General features: G+C 43.1%; 1 protein-coding gene across 3 annotated transcripts in view; it reads right to left on the reverse strand.

The window, feature by feature from the left end:
• GCNT4 (glucosaminyl (N-acetyl) transferase 4) overlaps positions 1–18,457 on the reverse strand; it is a 68,368-nt gene that overhangs the window by 32,279 nt on the left and 17,632 nt on the right. Inside the window, exons 2-3 of one of the 3 annotated variants that reach the window (XR_008744714.1) lie at positions 16,022–17,326; positions 14,750–15,578 (exon numbers count right to left, since the gene is read on the reverse strand). Coding sequence is in view for 2 of the 3 variants with exons in the window: in XM_055790318.1 (XP_055646293.1) it covers positions 15,485–15,578; positions 16,022–17,325 (1,398 nt within the window). In the remaining variant the exon portion in view is untranslated. Of the gene's footprint in view, positions 1–13,090; positions 15,579–15,648; positions 17,327–18,457 lie in introns of those variants that run through there. The other 2 variants (XM_055790318.1, XM_055790319.1) reach the window with 2 other exon arrangements.

The raw sequence follows: 18,457 nt of genomic DNA on the forward strand, positions 1-18,457 counted from the left end.
TTACTAAATTTATCTCAGCTTCAGCAAGGGTTTGGTTATGTGCAGATTGAACTTTTACAGAGTTCAATTCAGAGACAGAGGACTACAGTCATGGTGCCAGACCAGTTATTTATTATCTTAATTAATAATATATGTTACTTTATATCAGGTAACTGTATATGATCACATCATCTTGGTAAGATTAAAATTACTTTTGCTGACAAATTGGTACTTAAGCTGCTGCTTCCTACGACTTGTGGAAAGCCCAGGCTCAGGTCTATCATTCACCTCTGACATTTTCTGATTGCCATTTGTTAGCTCAACTTTAAATTGATCTAGGCTTCCAGCAAGGCTTATTCCTATGTGCCAAAGTATCTGTTCTTCTACCCCTAAAGGTTAGCATGTATTAATCTCTATATTGTCTTTTGGTACCTGCGATGTCTAGGCCTTATAAAAGGCCTGGGATTAAATGATAGCTCTCACCCTGGAGTTCCATGGTCATGGTATTCCCAAAATGGGGAGTTCTGATGCTGTTAGCAAATAGACACATAACCTGTACTGGAAAGGAAGAGATAGCTTTGGTCCAAAGAGATTGCTTTGGCGTTGCAAATCAGAATGGCTCAGAAACCCTTGCTCTGTAAAATGCTCATTACTTTTTTGGTGCTACAATACCAGCATTGTGTTTCTTTAGGTACTCCTTTTTTTCAATAAATTCTAACCCACAGCATTGTTACTTCTCTATTATCTATCCTAAACTGCTCCTCATTGTTCCAATAGACTATAAAGCATTCCTCCTCCTCTACTCTGGAAGAAGTCTGTGTTCCAGTTACAACCACGGTCCATTACAACCCTTGGGAAATACAATGATGTTCCTGCTCCTCCAAGTGTATTGGACAAACACAGGAATTTCATAGGTCTCCTTCCTCTTCCTTTTTGTAGTACATGATTCATTCTTACTACTGGTCTCCGAGGGACAGAAAGTCTAAAGAAATATAAGGCACATCTGACTTATAGGCAGAATGGTGGCATCCCCCTGCCACTACAATGTATGTCTGCAGGGGAACAGAATGGGTTCCTCGATCAATGAGCATGTCCCTGGGGAGAGGAGAAGGAGTTGTACCTACAAGCCTATAAAACCACAGATAACTTTTTTAAGAAGTGCATATGAGTAAGCCGAAAGGAAACTAATATAGAAAGATAATGATCAAATCACCATCAGCAAATTGCTTTGGCTGTAACTTCATTTGTTCTCTAAAGATGGTCTCTAGGATCTGCCTGTGCAGTGCTGTTGTAGCAGGATTTAGTGGTGCATTTGTTCTCTTGTGTTTCCCAACAGACCTCACGCTCTCAAGTTCTGCTGGGCCCAGATTCTGAAACATAAAATCATGTTTATTCTAGCCAAGCTCAGCCTTATTCAAGCCTGCTGCTCAGCTGCTCTGTCCTCACAAGCAGCACATGTGGGCTTCTTGGTCATTGCAAGAGAAATATGTAGGCTAGAAAGGAAAGAAGCACAACATAAACAATAGACAGGTCAAACAAGGACATGAAGCCCCAGATCAGTATCTATGAGATCCAGTGAAAACACACACACACACACACACATACACACACATTTATCCATTTATACCTGTCTATATTAAGTGACAGAATATACTGAGCAGGTTTGGGGATTTTTTTTGTTAATACTGTGGGAGGAAGCTGATATAAAGCAACCAGAACAGAATCCTTAGAGTAACCTTCTGGGTTGATGTATGCTGCAGACGTTCCCAAAGCTGATGGAGACAGCATGATTAATTTTCATAAATTATTGAACCAAAAACAACTTTCAGCGTTTAGAAATAAATATCACATTGGTAACTGTTGCATTATTCACCATATATGGGCTGATTGAAAATCTGTGTGCCAAGCAGTGAGTCAAAGGTTTGTTCACGGCAGAGAGGTAACAAGGACATACACACACATACACCGAGCCACAGGGCGTTTGCAGGAGACTTACTTCCCAAATACAGGTACCACACTTGTTTATTATTTACTGCTAGCTTGCTTTGCAATAATAATTTACACTTTTAATACTAAAGGTGACATCAAGTCTCAGAATTTCAGTATGTATTCTGAACACCACAGTTCTGTGCATGCTGTGTGAGTGGTCAAGTCCAAAGTCTTAGCTCCTGTTCATGTTATATTCATATAAAGATTTCTTGCTTGTTTCAGAGCACAGGTTTGAAGAATACAACAAGCTTTCCCTTTCCCCTAGCCAAAGGCAGTATACACCTTGGTAATTCATTCTTCTTCAGTTTATCAGGACAAGTGGTATTACAGACAGGCCGCAGAGCAGAAGTTACCTAGCCACAAATGTGGAAAAGAGTAGTACATAAGCCAGAAAAGAAAGATGAGAAAAGGAGCCAGCAGAAGGAGAGGACTTGAGGTGTATATATATGCCATCAAGTTATTAATATTTGGTCAAACCCTCGTGGAGATTTTTTTGCTTAACTTTCATTAGCACTTCCGTTCTTCAGCACATTTTGCAAACAGAAACCATTCACTTCCAGTAGCATGCTACCTATTACAACCTTGCAGCATCTGGACATATTTTCACTGAGAAACTAGGAAAATGTTTCACCGGAAAACCTGAGTTTTTCATATTCAAGCAACAACAAAAATAAGGGGAATCTTTAAAACTTAACTTTTTTCAAAGAAAAGTCAATATGATTGCAGAAGAAATAACTTAATCAGAAGTCCAGTATTCTGCAGAACAGCAATTTCAGCAGATATTTTCTGACAAGTTTACTGGTAAGTTCCTCAAAGCCTAATATAATTCAGTATCAAGCTCAGAGCTTTGCTTCAAGGCAAAATATAATTAGCATCCAACTGTCATTATTTAAAAGGCTTTGTTGTAGCAGAGCCCAATCAAAACTAATTTCTTTGCACTTTGTTTTTTTTTTTTCCAGAGATATTCTGCATCTGTGAAGTCTCGTCTCTTCTTCCTCAATAGCATGACTCATGCTGTGCTCTCACACCAGGTTACTTGCAGTATCAAACCCACCACATTCAGGGGCTGCCTGATTTTACACCCTTGTACAGACATGGGAGCAGACAGAAACAAAAGCAATACAACTTAAGCAATGGCTTGCTTAAGCACAAGAAAGCCAGCATACGCACATTGGCACTATTTGAGCTATATTCAGGCCCTCAGAAATTGCTGTTTCTTTACATACAGATCCAGGAAGAAGATAAGGCTCTGGGCATGTGATTAAGGCATTTGCCCGGATCTTAAATTGGAGGTCATCTAAGATAACCTGCATTTTTCAAAGCAATAAAAGTAAGAATGGAAAAATACTGACAAAAGCTAAAACAACAACATGCATATTGAAGAAAAAGAACAACCTTCAAGCCATCCAGATCTTATATATACTCTGCAAGGAGCTCACCACAACATTTATGCAGACACTCCCTTTTCTGTTGCTCCCCAGCCCTCTCTTCCCCACCCCCCCCCAATGCCCAGTCTCTCCATCTGGCCTCACAGACCTCCCTGTTCTCCCAGCAGTAATGGAGGAATGGAGGGCTGCAGAGCTCCCCAGTCCCTCTGCTTGGGCCTGGCACAGCTGTGCCCAGGGGGTGAACGTCCCCCTCTGCCTCTCTCCCACAAACCCCCTGCAGTAGCAGGTCCTCCAGCTCTGCCACCAGCCCCAGAAGACACCATTGTATTCATAAAGCAGCCCTGCTCTTAGAGCAGTATCCACAAAACCATAGGGTTTTTAGCCAATTTAATTCTGAAACAAAATTTCATAAATGTAGGGTAGCAGTTTGTCCCCGTGGACAAAGCAGGTGACCAGCCCAATGCAGCTGCAGGTTCACAGTCCACTTATTAACACTCCTGTCACCCTAACACACGAAAACCCATTTCAGAGTCATTAAATATTTGAGATATTTTCCAGCAGAAGTGTAAAACTGATTTGCCATATAGGCCATTCCTGACACTGGAAAACAAGCAGAAAACCAAGCTGAGTCACTGCAGCCACAGCAGGAAGGGATCAGTCCCTCAACACTGCAAGCACAGGCATGTGTTGCTGAGACAACAGCAAGAATTACTAGCAGATATTACCTTTTACTTCCATGGCTCGTTCACATTTCAACCATTTCTTTTTCCTCCTAATATTTAATTAAACTTTAATCTTTCTCTGAGGCCCCCATGGAGCCTGGCAAACTGGAATTTAAAACTCTGTTTCAGGAAATGGCAAAAAAGTTTCTGGAACTGGAAAAGTTGCTTGGTAGCTGTCAAGCATTAGACTTCTCAGAAAACTTTTGAGTAAGCCCCGCCTATAGTTTTTAAAGCAGCCTGGTGGCAGGAACAGGATTCATGTGGAGGCAAGGAACAGTGAAGAGAAACACTTTGGAGTCCAAAGTAGAATTGTGCTGGGAGAGAAAGTGGTTACCTTACACCAAGGATCATTCAAGGTGGGACTGTGCAGCAGCAGCACCTTTTCATTAACTTCAGTTACAGAGGTCGCTTTTCAGTAGTGTTTGACCCACTGAAAGCTTCAGCTTGGCTTTTACACCAAGTTTGCATCACTGCCTGTTAACTTTCCTTTACCTTGTAAACCAAGACGCTCAGTAGGTGTACTGGTGCAGAAGGCTATAGCACGAAAGCTCACATACATCAGGTTATCGCTGCAAGACCAGCAATCACAAATGACAGCTGCAGACCTTCCCCCCATACCCAAGCTGGGAGCATCATTAACTGCAGCTGATACCTCAGCCCTGACATTTCAAGTCCCAGGGCCCACAGTTACCCATTTGGATCACTGGTTCCACACCAGATTCCCTGATCTTAAGTCTTCAGACATTTATGCTGAAGTGTTTGTACTGGTCTAATATCTTTGATTAGGCTTATGACTTGTTACTGATGTGTATGTGCTGTAACAGGTAATCTTCCCTTTCACTGCTTCCTGTCCTTCCTAACAAGAGTAAACTACATAAGGATAAGCACTGTTGAACATATGTGACTTCTCCTACTAGTAGGGCTTCAGCTGTTTCAGCAAGAGCGGAAAAATTAAAGCTAACCACTTCTATATGTAGATGACCATCACTGGTGTTTATGAATGGTTTTATAATGTTCAATATCACAATCGTGGTTATAATGGTCAATATGAGCAACTCCCACTACCACTTAAATTTAGCTGTACTTTTTCCTAAGTTGATTCTATGATTTTTTCTGCATCCTTGATCAAATGCAGCCTGCTTTCTGCATAGTACAGGCCATGGAAAATTAGAGTAATTCCCTCATCAAGCCTTGAAGTTACAGCCTAACTACCAATGTCTTCAAATGACACAGGATCAAACATACTCCTTGGCAATTTGTTCCAAAGGCAAATTCCTTTGCTGAAAAAGAGTTATAACTTGAATTTTATTGCTAATATGTGGCATCATGTCCCAGCCACTAGACCTCCATTGTATGTCTGCCTGCTAGATTAAGCAATGCTGTAGTAGCTGCTATGTTCATTTTCTGCATTTGTGGCCCAGGATCAGTTTGCTTTTTTGCTCGGGGTAAAAAAGGGCAGGTATCTCCATTTATCAGAATCACTGGCATAACTCCTTTTTGGCTGCTTTCCCTTTCCCTTGGGTGTTATTTTATTTTTATCTGGTCAAGTCACTCATCTGTAACTCAGTTTCCATTAAACATTCAGCACATGGTTCATTCACATCAGCAGGGTCAAACTGCAGTGATGAACAGTCGACTGGTCATGCCTTCCAGGACTCCTCAGCAAGGCGATGCAAATGAATTTGCTTTTCTGTACATATCATAAAAATGAAGAACATAATCAAATGGTTGATCATAACAACAGACTCAACAGAAAACAGAAACAGGATTCTGCAGGTGGACTTACACAGCAGCCAGAGGAAATGTGAATGAATACACTCTTAGACTTCAGGACCAGTTTGTTGTGAAGCAATGTGCCCACAGGTGGAATCAGCAGCTACACAACCCCACAGCTTTCTAGTCTTCAAACGTGCCCCCACCCCAGCCTTGGAGACAAGAGAAGCTGCTGGGTGGCCTACCATTCAATTGATAGCACTCCAGGACTGCATCACCTTCTGACTCTGTGCAAAACCAGCTAAATCTTAAATGAACTGTCTGAGCAGGCACTTCCCTATGCCTTGACTGGGTGGACAAACATGATCTTCTCATCAGTCTTTCCAGCTAACTCAGCCTTGGACATTCAGGTCAATTAACAACACCCAAAAGAGGATGCAGGTTCTCTTCCCTTATAGCCCAGCAGTCACTGTGCTTCCTGGAGCACAAAGGTTCACAGCCTCATCATGCCTTCATCAGGGGAGAAGACACCAGCCACCAGAAGAATGGATTTTCAGAGCCATCTCTCTCAGACATCATGCAAAGTGTCCCTTTTTTAACAGGAAATATTTCATTTTCATTTTAAACTCTCTGTTTGGATCTGGTGAGCAATATCCAAACTCCACACTATCATCAGCTAATGTGGCAGTTGTGGAAAGCCTCTAAAGGCAGCTGAAACCCTTTTGAAATCAAGTTTATGTCACTCTACCCATCAGCTGGACTTGAACAACTTCAAAAAAATTTGAAGTAGATTTGAAAAAAGTCTGTCAAAAATGCAAACAAAACAAAAATAGTAGAATTACAACAGCCAAGAAAACTCTGTTTTGATGAAATGGTGGCCAAATACTCCTGGATTAAGCAAGTGAGTTCCTGCTGCAAGTTAAACTAGCTCACAGAGTGCAATTCATTTCCTTAATGCAACTCAAACCTCCACTTTCTGCATCTGGTCATTTGAAGGGAACATCTCTGCACGCCTGAGTCTGTTTTTTCATGTTGGGATCCACTGCAGGCCAGCCCTTGTCCCCACTCTTTCCCAACGCTGCAATATTGAAGCTCATTGTCTGTCATGTTTACCTACTCCAACAGCCTTTGAAAGCTGCTGGATAATCGGATCACTGCCCAAAGGGTTATTTCTAGAGCAGTGGGACAGACGCCACCTCTTCTGCCCCCTTGCCTGTTGACTGCAGTGACCCTGCCCCACTGGTGGGAGAGTGCAACCTCTGAGGCACTGGAGAAGCTGGCAACCGTGCCACAGTGCCAGCTGCAGCAGCTCGGTGGTGTGCAAGTCTGTCCAGCTACTGAAATGAAAGAGTCATAAGCACAGACATAAGCAAAAACTTCCAGGTAAGTGCTCTGGGTAAATTTTTCTTTAATATCTCCACTTCTTGCTATTCCAATTTATGAAATGTCTCAGGTTTCTGAAAATGAATATAAAACTCTCCACTTAATGACCACAGAGAACCAAAATGCTAAAGCTACTTAATTTTAGGATGACTCAGTTTTTCATATCTTTGACTCTTTACAGCTTTATAACTTCAGAACCTGATTTGGCTGCTGTTTTAAATGAGGACAAAGCATGCAGTACAAGAAGACATACTGTGTCTGTTCTCAAAATATATGTACAGAGATTTTAAATAAATCTTCATTTAAGAAAGCCATAAAAGAGAATTCCAAGATTCTTCAGCCAATGAAAACAACACAGATAATACAATTAGCTGCCTGGTCTGGAAAATAATGATGCTGATGTGCTCTAATGAAATGAAACAGAGTCAGTGTTTGTTCTGCTGGCTGAGTAGGCTGACTCCTGCCCCAGCTTGGTTTCTGGCAGCAGCTTCACCTTTGGGAGGCTGTGTTGCCTGATCATTTGCATGCCGCTGGCCAGATCTTTTCTGGTTCTGCTCTACCTTATAGGAAATCTGGAATCAGAGGTCTGGTGAAGAAATAAACCATCTAAACCTGCTCATGGTTTCAGAGGCTACAACTCTTTTCTGCAAAGAAGGATGAAGCTTTACCCATTGCAGTCATTCACATGCCAGTTGAGCAAAAGCTTGGAAATAAGAGTGCATTTTTAAGAACAGTGCAAATTTTTAAGAGCAATGCAAAAGTCAGAGAAGTGACTGTCCAACTGGCTGCAATAACAGCTGCATATATTTATCCCTGTTCAGTACCAGCATCATCTGTTTTTTCAATCACTTGACTTCTACAAACCAACTATTTTTTTCCTTTTTTGGTGATGTACATAATGTTACTCCTTTGGATGCATCTTCTTGACACAACTTCTTTTACATATAGTCTGTGCCAAGCAGAATTCAAGACAAGAGAAAGAAGTTAGGCATAGGAACAAAGTTTGGCATAGGAACAAAGGATACATTTGATAATTTTTCCTTGAAATACAAACACAATAAAATAATAAAATATTCCTAGTGATGGAAGCTCATAGCTATTGTACCAGTTCAGGCCCAGGGTAGCTGAGCACATGCACATGTCCTGCTAAAGCCAATTAAATGGAAATTTAGCCATGGCACATGCTGATTGTATTAAGAAACCTTATACATGCTACAGGACACAAAGCAAATTCTGGACTCAAAAGCAGCTTAGAATAAATGAGAAGTAAGTGATAAAATTTAATTCATATGGGTATCTTAAAGCCATAAGGAACTGGGACTGCCATACCAGAAGGTAAGAAACAACCATAGGAAACAAAAGCAAGCATAAAGTCTCTTGGAGAAAAGAAGTTGATGTGTAAATTCTTCCATTTTGAACCTCTGTAGGAGGAGGACTTCTACTTTTCTGCTGAAAGGTCTAAATTCATCTACAGCTAATTTTTCCATGCATCAGATAAAATTGCACATACCACTTGTATTTTCATCCTATTTCCTATGGCCTCTAGCAATTTAGCACCATATTATTTCCATGGCCTCTAGCAATTTAGCACCATATTATTTCCATGTAGTTATTTCCAACAGTATGATTTCTAATTCCTATCATGTTTATGAATAGATGGTGACTTGAGCCTCTACAGCATAAGATGCAGTTATTCTTATTTCCCAGCTGTTATGCTGTGGTGGTAATAATGCCACCTGCAGTCTCCATATACTCTCTAATCTTCTCATCGCCCCAGGTAAAGCTTAGACTTGCTATCCTTTCTGTCTCAAAGAACAAACTCAGGCAGAGAAAAGAGGCTCAGCTGCCTTTAATTAAATTGCAATGAAGTCTCTAATTGTAGCCCAGGGAAGAGTCTTTTTAAATAAACTCATATGTGTTATAGCAAACAGTTGAGTTGCAAGGTGGAAGTCAAGCACTACTTTTTCAAAAATCACTACTTTTTCAAATTGGCACATCTTTAAATTAGTTTCTAAAAATAACACAGAAAACATCATAAAAAGCATTGACCTGCCTTTGAACATTGAGCAAAAAAAATCAGGGGCTCCTTCTTCTCCCCTCGCTGATGTAACTAGCACAGTCTCCTGAGTCTTTTTGTAACCTCTTTGTCAAGATGCAATAAATTTTCAAGATTTTTCACAGCATTTATTTTTTGCAACAGAAACAAATACAGGCTCCAGGCAGATTTTCCTGAATGATCTTTGTTTTCAAAATGTACTAACTGGAGTCTAGCTTTCCTTGATCAGAGATGGCAGCAGCAACTGTGCTATATGCAAGCATTTCAATTTAAGCAAATCTCTGCTAAGACACATTTGTGTCAGCCCTGTAGCAAGAAAAGGTACTGTCCCTGTCTCCCTTTACAATATACCATCTGGCTCCATCTGTCTCTGGTGGATTGACACTGGTTGTGCTTCTGCTGCTCCTGCCCCCTCAGGGGAGGCTCCTCACGCTCTGCCCTGCCCCAGCGTGGGGTCGCTCCCACGGGAGACAGTCCTCCATGAACTCCTCCAACATGAGTCCCTCCCTGTGGCTGCTGCTCTTCACACCCAGCTCCAGCTGGGTCCCCCACGGGGTCACAGCCCCCATGCCCTGACCCCCTGCGCAGACCTGCCAGCAGACCTGCCCCAGCCCAGGCTGCTCGCTCCACAAGGCCACAGGTCCTGCCAGGAGCCTGCTCCAGCGTGGGCTTCCCACAGGGTCACAGCCTCCTTTGGGAACATCCACCTGCTCCACCGCTAACCTCCACGGGCTGCAGGGGCACAGCCTGCCTCACCATGGGCTTCCCCACGGGCTGCAGGGGAATCTCTGCCCTGGTGCCTCGGGCACCTCCTGCCCTCCTTCTGCACTGCCCTGGGGGTCTGCAGGGTTGTTGCCCTCACATAGTCTCACTCCTCTCTATCACTGCAGTTAGACAGTTTTTTTCCCTTTCTGAATATGCTGTCCCAGAGGTGCTGCCGCTCGGCCTTGGCCAGCGGTGGGTCTGCCTTGGAGCAGGCTGGCACTGGCTCTGTCACACACAGGGGCAGCTGCTGGGGTCCTCTCACAGAAGCTGCCCCTGCAGCCCCCCTACTGCCAAAACCTTGCCATGCAAACCCAATACACTGTCTCACTTGAGAAAATCCCTCATTCCAAAGTTTCATGGCTTTGCTTTCTCCCTTTTCTAAAAAGGACTACTACTATAAAGATTAGTTTAGTCATAGGAAAATAGAAGAGCCCAGTATTTCTGAAAAAACAGGCCCAGGACAGAGAGTTCAGCTATCAGCTTGAAATACTGAACAGTGCTGGGGTACTTTCAGTACAGATTTACCACATCTCACTAACAGATCACACTGTTCTGAGTATCTTTTCTATGTGAGTGGAAATTACCACCACCAGGAATGACGCAAGTTCTGTAAAAGCACCAAATAGAAACAGATATGACACCTGAACTAAAAATCAAGGTCTCATTGTAAACACACACTAGTATGCCACATATACTCCACACCTGCTGCCCAAATACTGCTTTTCTCGTGTTTATACATTCTGATTCAAATGCCACGGTAATGATAGCAGCCATAGAAATGCTGAACAGGCCAAGTCTGTTTCAATTACAATTACAGATTAGGTGTCTAATTTCTCGTCTTTCCTTTCACATCCTTTTACTCCAATATCAAAGAAAATGTATAGTGAGGCATTTATGTTTGTGTATACCATCCTCCTGTCTCCATGTCCAGCCTAATAAATTCATTAGTAAGACAAGTTGTACAAACGTTTCCTCTGCAACTCTTCCATTAAACCTCCTTATTTCCTTTCCTTCCTCACTTAACTTTTCCATGTTAGAACGCATTCAGCATTTTTGCTGTTTTCAGCCACTAACAAAACAATGGGTTGGACCCATGCACCAGTGCCGACAGGAGCAGCACTAGCACCCTGCCCATGCATCCTTCCTGAATGGGAAAATCAGGTTAACTGATAGTCCAGGTGCTCCATCCAGCACTGGCAGAACAAAGACAGAGGTAACCATCTAATACATACAAACATACATGTATTTCAAATTCATGAAGTAACTTATAAGAGGAATCTTTTTCAGGAGAAGTGAGGAAGGGGAAGAGAGGGAAGAGGAAAGGTGTGTCTGAGCTTTACTACAACCAAAAAAAAAAAAAATCCTGTGAGAACAGAACAGCAGATAACTGCCTACAGTTTAAATTTCAGTCCGAATAAAACTTCCTATTTGCTTTGACATAAACTCTCTCACTGAAAGAAGGTGTTTGCAGAACATGCCTCGGGTCCATTTTCAGCAAAGAAAGACCTACCTGTGTAAAGAACAAAGATGATGAAGCCAAAAGGTAAATGATGAAGTCATTACCCACCCTGATAGTTTAATCACTTAACTATGATACAGGCATTGGTATTGCATCTACACTGCTGAACGAGAAGTCAAAAACCACAAAATTACTCAAAAGTTAAGGAACTTATACTTTGGCTGTTCTTTCTCCTGGACACATTGGCAAATGTTGCCCCAGAAGGCTGCAGAATCTTCCTCAGAGATCTGAAACTCCCTGTGACAATGTCCTGGTTTCGGCTGGGACAGAGTTAATTTTCTTCTTAGTAGCTGGTGCAGCGCTGTGTTTTGGATTTGGTGTGAGAACAATGCTGACAGCACACTGATGGTTTTAGTTGTTGCTGGGTGATGTTTATACTAAATCAATGACTTTTGAGTTCCCTGGGCCCTGCCAGCCAGAGGGCTGGAGGGATGGGGAACTGGGAGGGGACAAAGCCAGGACAGGTGACCCAAGCTAGCCAAAGAGGTATTCTATACCATACGGCTTCATGCTGAGTATATAAACTGGGGCAAGAGGAAAAAGGGGGACATTTGGCTTTATGGTGTCTGTTTTCCTGAGTAACCATTACGTGTGATGGAGCCCCGCTTTCCTGGGGATGGCTGAGCACCTGCCTGCCCATGGGAAGTGGTGAGTGAATTCCTTGTTTTGCTTTGCCTGCATGCGCAGCTTTTGCTTTACCCATTAAATCATTCTTATCTCAACCCTTGAGTTTTACATTCCTTTCTGATCCTCCTTCCCATCCCTCTTGGTGGCAGGAGGTGAGCAAGCGGCTGCATGGTGCTTGACTGCCGGCCGAGCAGAAAGAAACCCAGCCCAAATCTAGTGTCAAACCTGTTGTGAGCAGGAGGGTGGGCTAGGCTAGATGATCTTTCACACTGAGTGATCCTATATTTTTTGAGAACTGCCTTTCTACAAGCTTGAATAGCCTTTAAAGTCACCTCCAAAAAACAGAAATATCTATTATTCATTAGAAAATCAGCACTTCATAAAGTTGCAACTGTGCCTGTAGAAATTTTACTTCCCTAGCTAGCAAGCATACAGCTGTAGTGGTGATGTTGCCTCACACTGTGCCATATCTGCATCCACTTCTTCACTATCTAGAGAAGCATGAGCTGCCTTATTTCAAACTAATTACAGGCATCATTCCATCCAATTCAGTTAAAGTACCACAAAGCTGCATGTTGTTCAAAATCATTTACTTAAGTTAAATGTGCTGGGGGATTGTTTTTATAAATTTACGGTAGAGCAAACCACTCAAACACAAATGGGGATGTGTGTATATACATACATAAAGCCAGTTTAAGTAAAGAAAAAATTTTAAATGTATCATTACACATCAACTTATGTGCGCAGAAGGCAGTGGCTTGGCCCTTTGGGATCCTAACATCCTCTTTATCAACCCTTTGTCCACAGGGGAACTCTCTATATACAAGTACTGATGCATGAATCTGTAAATACTGTCAATATTTCATTTTCTACAAAGTATCTATAAATTGCATCAAGTCAGGACAGCCCTGGGCAGACATGGGAAGTCACTCAAGTAAGCGACACACACTTTAAAAATAAGCTTCATTTATTTCAGAATCAGTACATCAAAGAAGTACTTGACCTGTGCATCCACAGACTCCATAAATAGCTTAATAAGCAATTAGTACTGTGCAACCCACCCGCAACACCCATAGGTTTTGAAGTGTTTAGCAAGGTAATAGAACATAATTGTTCCCATTTTACAGCTAGAACAGCTGGAACAGAAAACTTAGATGTGGTCTCATAAGAAATCAGTGTTACAAATGGGGAAAAAGGCCCATGATTCCTGACTCTCAAACCCAATCTCAAGCCACAGATGACTTGACCATGAGTACATTTATAAACAAAAACTGAGACCAAAAAATTACTTCATTCTTTCAACTCAAATAAAAACCCAAAATTGGTCATGGGTATGAGACATGGTCGTTATTGCAACCATTTGTGGATCAATAAGACGAGATATCCCCAAGTCACTTGTGGGAAGAGGCCCCTTAATAAAAGCCAGATGGGTAGAAAGAGGACAGTGGCGTGGAGCAAGCTAGATCCCAGGGTCCACTGGAATCACCGAAACTGAACTTGTGGCACAGCAACATCCCAGACAAACCCCCAAAATGCCAAGAGGTGTTCCTGAGTTGCAGGAGTTTCTGCAGACCCCTGGATTAACAAACTTCTCTCATGCTGCAGCATGGGGACCCAGCTGCGAGGAGGCCCCTGAGCTGCTTCGCTACCAAGGAGGCCTGGCACGGCCATGGGAAGCAGAGGCTGTCAGAGAACAGATGCTCTGCAGCTCAACCAAGGCTTGCTCAGGCCCCCATCAGCCTGGGATCATGGTGGCACAAGGCAACAAGACTTGCACACAAAGACACTTCTGCACAAGGTCTTCATTTGTTCAATATGGCTGTTCTTACGATTACCACTTGACTTCACATGTTTTGCATTTCATCGTAGCATCACACTGAGGAACGCTAATTAGAAATAGCACTTGTTACCTACAGTGTGTAGACATACTGTCTCAAGAGGACTGGGATTTCAGAGTGCCTGTGGGTTGATCCTGGCTAGACACCAGGTGCCCACCAAAGCCACGCTATCACTCCTGTCCTCAGCCAGACAGGGGAGAGAAAATATAACGAAAGGCTCTGTGTTCAAGATAAGGACAGGGAGAGACCACTCAGCAATTGCCATCACAGGTAAAACAGACTTGACTTGGGGAAATTGGTTTAATTCATTGCTGATCAAATCAGAAAAAACCCACAACACTTTCCCCCTACCCCTTCCTTCTTCCCAGGCTTAACTTAATTCCCAATTTCTCTGCCTCCTCCCCCAGAGCAGTACAGAAGGTTGGGAAATGGGGGTTGCGGCCAGTTCATCACACGCCGTCTCTGCCGCTCCCTCCTCCTCAAACTATTCCCCTGTTCCAGCTTGGGGTCCCTCCCACAGGAGACAGTTCTCCATAAACTCCAGCATGATTCCTCTTCACAGGCTACAGTTCTTCACACACTGCTCCAGCGTGCAACGCTTCTGTGATGTGCCACCCTTCAGGATCAGACTGCTCCAGTGTCCACAGGTCCTGCCAGCAAACCTGCCCCAGCACGGGCTTCCCCTGGGGTCACCATCTCCTTTAGGAAACCACCTGCTGTGGCATGGAGTCCTCCACAGGCTGCAGGTGGATATCTGCTCCACTGTGGACCTCCATGGGCTGCAGGGGCACAGGCTGCCCCACCATGGTCTTCACCACGGGCTGCAGAGGAATCTCTCTGCTCTGATGCCTGGAGCACCTCCTGCCCTCCCTCTGCACTGGCCTGGGGGTCTGCAGGGTTGTTGCTCTCACACAGCCTCACTCTTCTCTTATGCTGGCACAGATTTCACCCTGCCCTCCCCGCCCCCCCCCCCCCCCTTCTTAATATGCTATCCCAGAGGCACCACCACCACTGCTGATGGCCTCAGCCTTGGCACTGGCTCCATTGGACATGGGGAAAGCTTCTAGTAACTTCTCACAGAAGCCCCCCCTGCAGCCCCCCCACCACCAAAACTCTACCATGCAAACCCAGTACACACACAGAGGAAGATATTTCTACAGGCAGAGGGAGAAATGAAGATCAACCTCTTTTGGCATGGATGTCTACTGTAAGGGGCTGCAGAGACTGCCTGTAGGGCATGCTTGTATACTGCCTTCAGAGGATAACACCACCTAATTCTGCTTCAATCAACAACCACTGATTTCATAGGCAGGGCACAGCACCTGAGCACACGCTTCACAGAAGGAAAAGTAATGGACAAATGAGCTGGGAGAAGAGAACGATGCTACAGACAACATGGTATCTAAGGATCTTTCCCTTGTATCATCCAGTCATAGTCACATTGCAAAGGTCTTTGTTAGCTCCCACAGACAGGCAGTTTGGGACTTCAGGTGAGGCCACATGGCTCATTTGGTGTCATGCGGATCTCTTGGTTTTGTCTGTGAGCTGGGCACTTCCAGTTTTCCTGAGGTAGCAGATACAGAGGTCTTTGTTTCATACCTTTAAGAAAAACAAAAGTGAAGGAAAAGGGGACAGGCGTTGGAGTTTCTTAGGAAAGACGCAAACACACTTGATGTAAAACACATTTCTAAAGTACTCCATTGGGACAGACACCAGCAGAGCCTCCAAAAGCAAACCTTACCCTCACAGAATCACTCTGAAGAACAATTACAGGATTATTATGGCAAGTTACAAAACAGTTAATAGGAAAGGCAAGACTTTTCATAAATAAATGCCCAGGCACCTGGCTCTCCAGGCCCCTGAGCTTCATGCAGAATGTATGTTTCGCTTGCCAACATCCTGCAGCAGGTCAAGGCAGAGGAACTGCAGGCACTGTGCTTAACAGTACATAGTACTGACAACAGGGAATACAGTGCTGCTATAGCAAGGCATTCACAGGATTTATGTGCAGAAAGTATTTATCAGAGGACAAATATACCCACTCTCTCTGTTGTTCTGCCAGTTTTTCTGCCAAGCATTTTACCAGGACAGGGTCTACTTTGGAGTCAAACTTGTTGGCGAACCAGTGCCCATAATTCAGAAGCCATCTTAACTCTGCGGCCCCATAGATGCAGACACTGCGAAGGTGGGTACCAGTGCAGGGAGGATACAAATGGTCTTCAAGGTAATTCCATTTCACCAGACGAGTTTTGCTTTGTAGGTCTGTTATGTCCTGGGCTGACCTTGGAACTTCCCCAGGGACTCCAGGAACACGTACAAGAGTGGCCCAGAAATGTTCATCTGGAGAGTATGTATCCCTTGACCACTCAAAAAAATCTTTTGCAAGAGAGCTTTCAAGGGTATATTGAATAAATGCTCGGCTTAGAACAAAATAGGCACTGCCTACAAATACCTCAATATCATGAGGTGGCGGATTCTTGGAAATGTTGGTTTTTACAGGCATCTGCATGTATTCATAAGGCACTTTCATAAGTTCATAGTGATAAGTAAATCGTTCTCTTTTGCTGCTGCTTGGCTTTATAGTTTCCAGCATGTTTCCTCCACCGAGTTTCTTCAGTTCAGCGACTAATTCAAAATTTGACCTCAGAGGAAAATCTTGGCCACACAAATTAATAACGTACTTCCAGGGAACTGAGGAGTCCATCAAATCAGACAAACAATTGAAATCTGCTTGCAGACGTGAAATATGTGCATAGTCCACTGTCTCCAATTTTGACGCAATGAAAATATTGGGGAAACATTTAGCCAGATTGTTCACAGCAGATTTGAAACTTTTTGCTGCTTTTTGGTCATAATGGATGCAGTAAATATTTTGATGACTGTACAGTGAATGTATAAGTCTTTCTACCATTACTGCATCTTTGTGAACAACCAAAGAATAGGCAATTGGAAAATTCTCCTCCTCAGGAGAAACAGGTTTAAGGTGGTATTTCCTAAGTGAACGATACACATGGCAAGCACTTGTCATTGCTACGACATCTTCATCAGCTAAATCAATTATCTCTTTTCTTCTTATCTCTAAACTCTTGCCAATTTCATGGGGATCTTGTTCATATATAGATGAACAATTAATCTCATACTGGATCTCATTTCTAAGGTGGGAATACCTGTTTGTAACGTAAGAAGAAGTGCTCAAGAAGTGCTCAACCAAATAAATGCCCTTAGAGGGAAAAAAGTGTCTTTCGACATGGAGAAGCTTCAGCAGTGCAATCAGCCACCCCGTAACACACAGGATCAAGATCTTCCTTCGTGATGGACATTTGTAGGGACACTTGTGTCTCTTCATTCTGCAAGAAAACAAAGACACGATGGTATTTTAAATCAGGAACTAAGCATCAGAGACAATCAAGCTTCTAACAAAGACATGTGCACACTGGTCTGTCCACAGTATAAACACCACCTTAGCAGGACAGGGCACTGGAAATCTGCAGTTTCTCCTTAATCATCATATTAATTCAGAAACAGATTTGACCACAATAATAGGCAAAGATTTTATTCCCCAGAAATAGCTGACTGAAGGCAATAAACCAACTTGGAGTTCAGATCATTTCCAGCTAAATAAGAGTGTTGAAACAAGACTCCCACTGTTTATTTTCCAAACCTTTTTTTAATTTCTTATGAGTCACAAATTGAAGTACAGTAACCCCTGCACTGGCAGAAACATGACTGTTTTCTAAGTGAGTAGGAAGGATTGTTTATTTTCCCAAGTAACTCCAGGGATTCAATGGGAGCAGCAAGGGGATCTCTTGTGAGTCTGCAAAGAATGTGTGCTTAACAGTAGATACTAGTGTTCTTGTTAAAAAGAAGCATTAAACTGAAAGCTTAAGAATTCAGTCAGACCATCCTCGTTGTCTGTAACACTGGGGCTGGCCCATGAAGATGTCCAAGGGGAAATTCATTTCCTTCCTGTCCTCTCCCAACAGGGTCTGACAAGCCCAAAGTCCTACCTGTGTCGAGATTCCTTCTGGAAAATACTGCAAACCTGCCCTGAAGAAAGAGATGGATGAAGACACAGCACTTCCATTCACTGGACTGAGTATATAATGTAACCTTCTGAAGGCAGGAGGGGTAGTAGTGAGCAATAGCACATCCATGCTGTTCTCTGCTGTGTGACACAACCTCAGATGTGACTCCAAAAACACACACATGGCCACTTTTTATGCAGCAGGGTATTTAATAACATTCCTGTGTAGCAATTTAACAACTGAGGTATGACCACAAGAAAAGCTATATACAGCCTTGATTAACCAGCTAAGTGCAAGCAGCGTTGTTGCTAGCCTTGAATTAAAATTAGACCAGAGTCCACATCCAGGTGCAGCATTAAACTTAGCTCTACTTATCTAAAACTAAGTTCTGCTTTGTCTCTAAATTTAACAGTTTCCAATATTTTCTTTCGAGAGGCAGCAGCTCCGGAATGC

Source organism: Falco peregrinus, chromosome Z (genome assembly GCF_023634155.1).
Source record: "Falco peregrinus isolate bFalPer1 chromosome Z, bFalPer1.pri, whole genome shotgun sequence".
Taxonomy (NCBI): domain Eukaryota; kingdom Metazoa; phylum Chordata; class Aves; order Falconiformes; family Falconidae; genus Falco; species Falco peregrinus.